The sequence below is a fragment of the Megalobrama amblycephala genome, linkage group LG16 (assembly GCF_018812025.1).
Source record: "Megalobrama amblycephala isolate DHTTF-2021 linkage group LG16, ASM1881202v1, whole genome shotgun sequence".
Taxonomy (NCBI): Eukaryota; Metazoa; Chordata; class Actinopteri; order Cypriniformes; family Xenocyprididae; genus Megalobrama; species Megalobrama amblycephala.
Genome location: NC_063059.1, coordinates 14,904,741 through 14,915,302, shown reverse-complemented (window position 1 = coordinate 14,915,302; position 10,562 = coordinate 14,904,741). Strand labels below are relative to the sequence as shown.

The 10,562-nt window shown below is 41.3% G+C and overlaps 1 protein-coding gene across 1 annotated transcript; it reads left to right on the top strand.

Moving 5' to 3' along the window:
* Window positions 1-8,376: 8,376 nt before the first annotated feature.
* On the top strand, window positions 8,377-10,144 carry LOC125249688 (olfactory receptor 1-like). The gene has a single exon (XM_048162032.1). The coding sequence runs from the start codon at window positions 8,673-8,675 to the stop codon at window positions 9,624-9,626; it is 954 nt and encodes a 317-aa protein (XP_048017989.1). The 5' UTR covers window positions 8,377-8,672; the 3' UTR covers window positions 9,627-10,144.
* Window positions 10,145-10,562: the final 418 nt, after the last annotated feature.

Below are 10,562 nucleotides of genomic sequence, written 5' to 3'. Positions count from 1 at the left end.
AGCCTCCGTACTGCCTCAGCACACACGGGGCTACAAACACCAAGCACAGATGCAGACACCTCCTCCCTCAGGAAGAGTGTCAAATGAGAACAGAGCGTCCCGACAGGAGAGACGCTCACAGTGAACAATAGACAAACACACATAGATGGCCTCAAGCACCGTCTATGCGTTCACCCCTCTCCAGACAGAAAAAACGCCAGAAACGAGTAAATCAAGTGTCAAATCCCTGGGACACGGATGAACACATTCTCCTGAACGTTTGCAGACATAAATGGAGTAATTTCCTACCGGAGTTTGTGAAACAATGGCACGAACGAGACAGTCCCGAAAAGACGAGAAGATATTGACTGCTTCCTCAGGCGCTCCCTTTATACGTTGCGCCATTCGACGTCATAGGCTGTTCCCAGCCAATAGGATTGCAGTGTTGTGATTCTTGGCATTTCGAACACCTGTCACGAGTGACGGTTCCCCATAGCGCAATCAAGTGCAGAGTTGAAGTTCCCTTTCGAAAGGGAACCTCAGTAATCATGGGACAGATGATCACACATGTGTTTATCCAGTGGAGAGAGGTTGATGAAGGAATGGTGCCATCAAAGGCTATGAGTGAGTATACATTAGAAATGAATACAAAGTCTATTTAAATCTTAATTATTGTAATTTAAACAGAGTTATGCTGCAGAGCTTTGTGGTGAAGCAGGACCTGCAAGGAAAGGTGACGGCGGCAAAAAAAAAACAAAACAAAAATATAAAGTAAGATAATTTTGTTACTTCTAATACAGAAATCAAATGACACTGTGCTGTTAAAATGACTGCTTTTGTATTATGTTTGTGCATTTTTGTAGGATCTGAAATGTCCTCAGACTGGTGTGAGCACTGAGGATAGAGAGCCACAACAGATCCTGGAAATGGTGTAGAGCCATGGATGAGACCCTCCATCACTCCACCTGCCCTTACTGCCTCATCTGGACTGATGTTGATGTGATTTCTTCATCCTCAGTGAGCCCAGAGCCAGCGAGAACATCTAGACAAAGACCAAAAGACATTGAGGATGCTGGTTTTTGTTCATACAATGGAGCTTCAGAAGCATCAATGTCATGAAGCTTCTTGAAGTCAGGCTACATTGATGAACAGAAACTAGCAGGAAAAACTTCAGAAAAAAAAAAGAAAAAAAAATGAACAAAGGGATTGAACAGCATGAAGGCAAGTAAATAATGACTGAATTCCTATGTTTGGATGAACTAACCCTTTATGCCCCCGAATAGAAACTGTATGAAATGTATGTATACATTTATATTATAGTAGTACCTTGAAAAAATAAACTTTATGAAAAAAGACTTACACTGCTCTTATTACAGGGACAATCCTAATCTGGAGTAAAGTGTCTTGCTCAAGGATACACTGGTGGTGACGGCTGCGGAGACAGGAGAGCACATGGCACAAAGAAGCACATGACAAGCCATGTGCTCACACCAAACATAAACACAAGCACGACATGAAAGCATGCATCAAGAAACAAACACAAAGACAAAGACAAAACAATATAGGAGTGTCAGAGCTCTGTCACAAAACAGAAGTGACAGAACCCAGACAGGTGGGGATGAAGACCAGGACAAAGTTTCATCTTTCAACCAAAATGTAACCATAACCTCAGCTGGCCCCTTATCATCAGAAGATTACTGCTCATCTGTTGTTTCAAGGTCTGATATGGCATGATAAGTGGTGCCTCCTTCTTCTGATACATCTTCTAACAATCCTTCACTGCAAGATTCATCCTGCATTGCCTCATCCTCACTAGAAGTGGTTAAACGGATAGTTGTTGATCCGTGATCCGTACGGACCAAGGCCCACAGTTCGGTACACATGTGATTCGCGGATCAATTGCAAGTTTAACGCAATAGAGTGGAAGGTTATCATTTAAACGTGTTTTGTCTTGCTAGTTTACACATTAAATAGATATAAAACCATTCCAGTGCGCTAGAAGAGGCAAATGAGGATTTAATTCGGTATCGCACGCAGCGCTGTTATCGGTGCGCACAGACGCATACACATTCAAGGCTCGCGCGCACAGAGAGAGAGAGGTGCGTTATAGCTCGCAAAGTGGTGGAGTAGACTCACAGAGAAGGTAGGGAAACACACACACACAGATACGTAGCATGAAGGCTGGGAAGCACGCTGTAATTGAATGGGTATTCACAATTATCAGAAGCATTGGAAAGGAGGTCATTGCATCAACGAGACCGGACAGTGAACTGAGGTGAGTGGTGTGCTTAAGTATCTGGTGGTGATTGGGTGATGATGAGGATCAGGTGTGTGTGTTAGAACACTGGTGTCACAATAACCAAAGTGTCTGAGGTGGGTCTCAAACCCAGGTCTCCCAGTCAGGGAAAGCTACTTCTTTACCTCTGGTCTACTGGAGATGATAGTTTTTCAGAAGACCCATGTGCAGAAGGAAAGGCAAACTAGGAGGCTCAGATAACTCAAAAGCAAGCTGTCTTTACTTGAAGTCAGTTTTCAAACACAGAGCAATCACAGCTTTACAAAACAAAACATAAATAAGGCCAAATGGCAACAGAGAAACATAGCTTAACTCTTTCTAGAACTCAGGTAATCCGTACTGGGTTGATCCCAAGACTGAACACAGTTCAATGAAACTACCAAACTTAAATAGGACAAAATACAGGTGGATCAAATTAACTTGATGAGCAATCTTAATTAGAGAGTTCACAGAAGGTTTTGCCACATAGTGACTCGGAGTGTCCTCACAGTAAAGGGCAGGTGGTGCCCACCAATGGCTTGGAGAGTCATTGCATGAGGGAGCAGACAGCGCTCCCTGGTGGCTTGGAGAGTCACTGCAAGAGGAGTCTTACAGGAGGCCCTCTCTCAGGAACGGCCCCTGACGTTCCTCTGGCTACGGTTGGAATCCAGACGGTGGATCTCTCTGATAAGGTCTGTATCTAAGATGCCCCCAGCTGGCACCCAGGACCGCTCCTCTGGGCCATAACCCTCCCAGTCCACTAGGTATTGGACCCTTCCACGAACTCGACGTGAATCCAGCAGTCGACGGACAGTGTACACTTGCTGCCCACCAATGATCTGGGGTAATGGGGGGGGCTTCTTGGCTGTGGACAGAGGAGAGCAGATAACAGGCTTCAAACGTGAAATGTGAAAAGTGGGGTGGATGCGCATAGACCTGGGTACGGGTAGCCGGTAGGACACAGGGTCTTCCTAAGGATCTTAAAAGGTCCAATGAATTGGGGTGCCAGTTTCCGAGACTCTACATGAAGAGGAAGATCCTTAGTTGACAACCACACCCTCTGACCTTGACGTAGCGATGGCCCGATTCTACGGCGCTGGTTGGCCTGTTTCTGCTGCCGTTGTGATGCTTTCACTAAGGCTGTCCGAGCTTTCCGCCAGGCTTGACGGCACCTCTTGACTAATTGGGTTGCAGCTGGTACCTGGACCTCTAGTTCCTGCTCAGGAAACAAAGATGGAGGAAACCCGAATTGACATTCAAATGGAGACATGCCCAAGGATGGATGGTGTAGCAAACTCAGCCCAGATCAGACGGGAGCTCCAGGTGCTTTGATTATTGGAGACCAGGCACCTAAGGGTCTTCTCAATCTCCTGGTTGACCCGTTCTGTCTGACCATTAGACTGAGGGTGGAACCCAGAAGACAGACTGATGGAAGCTCCAATGAGACAGCCAAAAGCCTTCCAAAACCGAGAAGTGAATTGCGACCCCCGATCAGAGACCATGTCCTGAGGAAATCCATGGATCCTGAAGACATGCTGCATCATGAGGTCTGCCGTCTGACAAGCTGTGGGGATCTTAGGCAGAGGTATCAGATGACATGCTTTTGAGAATCTGTCTACCACCACCAAGATGACTGTGTTACCTTGTGATTTAGGAAGTCCAGTAACAAAGTCCAATGAGATGTGAGACCATGGACATCTCGGGATGGGTAGAGGATGAAGTAGACCTTGAGGGTGGGCTTTAGGTTCTTTATTTTGGGCGCATACAAAACAGCCAGACACAAATTTGCGGACATCCACCTGCATACTCGGCCACCAGAACCGTGTCTGGATACGCTTCAAAGTTCTTGTAACTCCAGGGTGACCCGAAAGAAGAGATGCATGTCCCCACTGCAACACATCAGCTCGTACAACATTAGGAACAAAAAGGCGGCCTCGGGGGCCATTACCTGGGTCAGGCTGTTGTCGTTGAGTCTTCTTTACTCCCATTTCTATTCCCCACTGAACCCCTGCCACCACCTTGGAGCTGGGAATGATGGGCTCAGGTCTGTCCTCCACCTCTGGAGTGTCAAACTGTCTAGAAAGGGCATCTGGCTTGGAGTTCTTAGAGCCTGGTCGATAAGAGAGAATGAAATTGAAGCGGTTAAAAAAGAGAGCCCATCGGGCCTGGCGTGGATTGAGCCTTTTAGCCTCTTGGATGTATGTGAGGTTCTTGTGGTCTGTCCAAATGACAAATGGGTGTTTGGCCCCCTCTAGCCAGTGTCTCCATTCCTGGAGTGCCAGCTTCACTGCCAGCAACTCCCGATTACCAGTATCATAGTTCCTTTCGGCTTGGGTGAGTCGACGTGAAAAAAAAGCACAACGATGAAGTTTATTGTCCCTTTTGGCCTTTTGAGACAAAACAGCTCCCACCCCAACATCTGATGCATCCACTTCTACTACAAAAGTCAACTCGGGATCGGGGAGGGTCAGGATGGGTGCCGAGGTGAATCTGTGCTTGAGCAGCTCAAATGCATGATTAGCCTTCTCTGTCCATTGGAATGGCCTTGAGGTCTTCTTGGTAAGGGCTGTAAGGGGCTCTGCAATGGAGCTGAAATCTCTTATAAATCTTCTATAAAAATTTGCAAAACCAAGAAAACGCTGTACCTGTTTGACAGAGCCAGGCTGAGGCCAGTTCAGAACTGCATCGGTCTTGCCAGGATCCATCTGAATGCTGCCATTGGAGGACAATGAACCCAAGGAGGAGCTTAACAAAGAGGTTGTTCCTTAACAGTTGAGACAAAACCTGCCGGACATGCTGGACATGATCTTGGTAACAACGGGAGAAGATTAAGATCATCAAGATAAACAAACACAAACTGGTTAAGCATCTCTCGTAGAACATCATTAATGAATGCCTGGAAGACAGCTGGGGCATTGACTAGCCCAAAGGGCATTACCTGATATTCATAATGGCCAGTCGGGGTGTTGAAAGCTGTTTTCCACTCACGGATCCCGGCACGAATCCTAACCAGGTGGTAGGCATTCCGAAGATCCAGTTTGGTGAATATAGTTGCACCTTGTAGGAGTTCAAAGGCTGTAGTCATCAATGGCAGCGGGTAGCGATTTTTTTTACAGTGATACGATTTAGACCACGGTAGTCAATACATGGTTGGAGACTTCCATCCTTCTTCCCCACAAAGAAAAATCCAGCTCCTGCCGGTGAGGTTGAAGGGCGGATGAATCCACTGTCAACAGCCTTGTTGATATAATCCTCTATAGAGGCTCTTTCTGGGGCAGACAGAGAGAATAACCTCCCTCAAGGTGCACAAGTGCCAGGTTGTTGTTCAATGGCACAATCATAAGGTCTGTGGGGTGGAAGAGAGGCCGCACGTTCCTTGCTGAACACTTCACAGAGGTCTGCGTACTCTTGGGGGACACGGGATAACTCGGGAGAGGCAGCAGGATTAGTGGAAGGCACTTGTCTCAGCCCAGAAATAGCCAGCATCTCTGTGGATGGGACTGGTGACTCAAGTAGTTTAGGGAAGGTTGCCTGTGGCTCAAGAGAATGACAGAGAGACAAGCCAGATACACAACAGTTAGGCCCCCAGTCACTTATCTGGTTGGAAGACCAATCAATTTGTGGATTATGCAGAGCTAACCAGGGATAACCAAGGATCAAAGGGAACTCAGGAGAATTAATTAAAAAAAAACTGTACCTCTTCTCTATGAGAACCTACTTGAAAATGGAGGAATGAGGTGCACTGGCTTACCTGGCCAGAACCTAGGGGCCTTCCATCCAATGCAGTAACAGTCAGAGGATTATGGAGAGTGAGGGGCTGGATCTTCAACTGTGTGGCCAATGTAAAGTCCATGAAATTCCCTGCAGCACCAAAGTCTATGAAAGCCTTGAGCTTATGAAGTTCATTGCCCCAGGAGATTGAGACTTCAATCATAAGGCCAGAAGCTGCTGGTCGGGGGTAAGTGATTACTCTTGTCCCAGGCCCCCTCTTCTTGGGCGAGAGCTGCCTTTTCCCACCAGTTCAGGGCAGTTGGCTCGAAAGTGACCTGACGCACCACAGTACAGGCAACACTTATCTCTCTGCGTCTCTCAACTGGTAAGGGAGTGCGCTGTGATTGGCTGATGGATGAGCCTGGCGGGTCTGTGACAACAGTCATCTCACCTGTAATTATAAATAATCATGCTGTTGAGGTTGTGCATCAGTTTAAATACCTGGCTACTGTAATTGATGAAAAGTGGCCCAGGTGGATGCTGTGTGTAAGAAAAGCCAACCAGCACTTATACAGTACAGTTCAAAAGTTTGGAACCACTAAGATTTTTAATGTTTTTAAAAGAAGTTTCGTCTGCTCACCAAGGCTACATTTATTTAATTAAAAATACAGTAAAAACAGTAATATTGTGAAATATTATTACAATTTAAAATAACTGTTTTCTATTTGAATATATTTCACAAAGTAATTTATTCCTGTGATGGCAAAGCTGAATTTTCAGCATCATTACTCCAGTCTTCAGTGTCACATGATCCTTCAGAAATCATTCTAATATGCTGATCTGCTGCTCAAGAAACATTTAATGTGTACAACTGTACAAAATATTTGTGTACAATATTTTTTTTCAGGATTATTTGATGAATAGAAAGTTCAAAAGAACAGTGTTTATCTGAAATCTAATCTTTTGTAACATTATAAATGTCTTTACTGCCATTTTGATTGATTTAATGCATCCTTGCTGAATAAAAGTATTCATTTCTTTAATTTCTTTTCAAAAAAATAAAAATTCTTACTGACCCCAAACTTTTGAACGGTAGTGTATAATGCTACAGAAGCTTTGTATTTCAGATAAATGCTGTTCTTTTGAACTTTCTATTCATCAAGGAATCCTGAAAAAAAAGTACACAACTGTTTTCAACATTGAAAATAATCATAAATGTTTATTGAGCAGCAAATCAGCATATTAGAATGATTTCTGAAGGATCATGTGACACTGAAGACTGGAGTAACGATGCTGAAAATTCAGCTTTGCATCACAGGAATACATTACTTTGTCAAATATATTTAAATAGTACACAGTTATTTTAAATTGTAATAATATTTCACAATATTACTGTTTTTTACTGTATTTTTAATTAAATAAATGTAGCCTTGGTGAGCAGACAAAACTTCTTTTAAAAACATTAAAGATCTTAGTGGTTCCAAACTTTTGAACTGTACTGTATTTTCTACGGAAGCTTTGTGGTTTTAACATGGAAAGTACTTTTATGAAATTTTTTTATTTTTATTTTATTGAATTCGTTATTACGTTTTCATTTGTGTGCTGTTAGCACCACTTTGAATGATTTGAATAATTTGTATAAAGCTAGGAGTCTGAGGAAGGCCGAGTTAATTATGAGAGATTCAAGCCATCCCTTGCAGAAAGTTGCTTCCTTCTACTCGTAGATATTATCTGCCTTTTTGTCGGACGAATAGATTTAAAAATTCTTTTGTACCAGCTGCCATACTGTAATTTGTACCAACTGTGTGTGTTTGTTTTGTTGACTGTATGGTTTTACTGCTGGCTGTGTATCAAAATGCCCCCTGGGGATAATAAAGTTTACCTCTACAATGATTTGCATTTTATGTTGTCATTAGACTATTTAGAGTGTTTCACAATAAATAATGTCCACAAGTGGTGAACACTGAACCTCAGTTTGAAAACCCCTGATTTTTTGGATACAATAATTATAAATATTGCATATTATAGAGGTTGTTATCTATTATAGTTGCTGTATATTATGAAGGTATAATTTAATAGAACTCCTCTCAGAGGATCTCAACCATTTACACTTGATGTTAAGGCAAACACATGGACATAGGTTGCTCTGCAGTTGCTGTCACATAGACTTAACATTAAATATATCCTTGAGTTACTGTAAAATAATATGCACTAATGAGAACACAAAGAGGAATTGGGTGGCCAGTGAAGAAAAATGTCTATCAAAACTAAAGCTGTGGCCAGAACATTTACTTCAACAAGTACAAGTATTACATCATTGTATTGTCTGAAAGCTCTCAAGAGACGAATCAGTAGATATATTTAGACTCAATGACGCAGATGTCTAATGATCTTTGCGACATGAGAGAATAAGGACTTAAGCATTTATAAATATAAATATGAATTAAATATGGACTTATTTTATTCAAAGCAGCTCACAAGCGTTCAGACACTGTCATTGTTTGCTCTGGCTCTAAAACTTTTAGATTATTTAGACAAGTTTGTGATTCAAATATTATGCAGAAAGTTTAAATAACAATATATTTTCAACATTTGAAAATAGATATTAAATGTGTGAGATGACAGTTTAGTAAAGTCCATATTTTGGTTATTTCTTCATAGTAATTTATATTTTCAGCCTGTGCAAAACAACAAACGCTAAGCTACTATGAGTTTTTCCCAAAATATCTCAATTGTTCATCCAGAATACTTTTTCATCACTGGGCTTACAGATGCACCATACAGCACTTATTTCTATATATTCTTATTTATCATATATTTTATTTCTGTAATTGGGAACTTAATTGTCCTTCTCATTATAGCTCTTCACCGGAGCCTGCACAGTCCAATGTACATTTGTGTGTTTAACTTGGCCTTGGCTGATATTGGTGAAATTAATGCACTGATCCCTAACATGATGAAGCTTTTTGTTTTTGACTCACAGTACATCTCATACAATGCTTGTTTGGCAAACATGTTTTTTGTGAGCTTCTTTATTACTGTGCAGACTTACACTCTTGTTGTTCTGGCATTTGATCGTTTCATTGCAATTTGTTTGCCACTTAGATATAATGCCATAGTGAATAATAAGTTCATGGCTATAGTGTTTTCAGTAATATGGATATTTAACACCTGTATGGTAACAATGACTACATCTATGATAACCACTCTTTCATTCTGTAAATCCAATGTGATAGAGAGTTGGTATTGTGACTATGACAGAATGATGAGGATGCCATGCAATGACAGTAGCATTCATCAGTTTATGGTATTCATCATTGAAGCTTTTTTCCTTGTAGCACCACCATTCATTATACTGCTGTCATACGTGGGCATTTTTCTTGCTTTATGTAAAATTACAACTTGGGAAGGACGTTTTAAAGCACTGAAGACCTGTGTTTCTCACCTTTTGGTAGTTTTATCATTCTATCTTCCCATAATATCTAATATTGTTGTTGCATCTTCTGCTAATGCCAAGATCATTGGCGGAACTCTTTCATTAACTCTTCCACCAATGCTAAATCCCATCATTTATGTTTTAACCACAGCTAAAATCAAAGACTTAATCCGAAAAATGCTTAACAACAGATCTGCACCAATTAGAGCGAATGTTTCAAAATGATTGTAATGATCATCTATGTGATCTTCAATCACTGTGAATTAAATGATCTAAAATTACAACAATATGTACTTTATGGATATTTTTAGAGCCATTAAGTGGAAAATAAAAGTGTACAAACAGAAAATAAATTCAATGTGCTAGATGTAGAGTGGACACATTAGAACGTATGTGTTGGTTAACAGCAGTGAAATGTTTATTTATTTATGAATGAATCCATCTGATTTCAAGTGTGTGTAGTGTATGTGTTTGTTCTTAGTTACTGGCCCCAAGACAAAACGAATTGAAATGGTAAAATATTTAAGCAGGCAATTTAATTTAAGCAGGCTCACATGCACAAACTGTTGCGGGGAGAAGGCCAGTGAAGGAATAATGCAGATTGTCTGTGTACAGACCACACCTGGCCCTGGAGAAGTTTTGACATATCCTGACATTTGTGATTTTTTCAGTTGTTCATAAACATATTAATGGAAAAAGTGTCATTACACTGTATTCAGCACAAAGTAGGCTACAATAATATGTGAGGAACATGTATGTACATGTTTGTATTTTTGAAGGACTAACATTTATGCGTGGTTATTGAAAAAACAAAAAACTTAAGTCACTGAAATAAAGCCAAAAAATATATATTAAATCTGTGTTCACAAGTCTTCTGGGTATTGGAGGTTGTAGAGTAAAGTTTTTGCTTCAAAATGAGGTAAAAATTATGCTGCCTGCTTGTTCATATAAAACAATAGAGAGATTTAAATTTTCTAAAACATCTTTGGTCAAGAAACACAGTATGCGTGGAGGCGTGAATCATCATGAATAATGGGTGATTCTCACCTGAGAAGACAAAGGAATCGCATAAAGAGCTCTAATGACCTGCATAATAATGAGCTCTTTCAGACAGGTAGGCTGTGAAAAAACCCTCTGTTGATCATTGTGTAAGGCTTGATT

Coding starts and splice junctions, on each gene's coding strand:
- LOC125249688 (XM_048162032.1), top strand. CDS start 8,673: ATGAGTTTTTCCCAAAATATCTCAATTGTTCATCCAGAATACTTTTTC.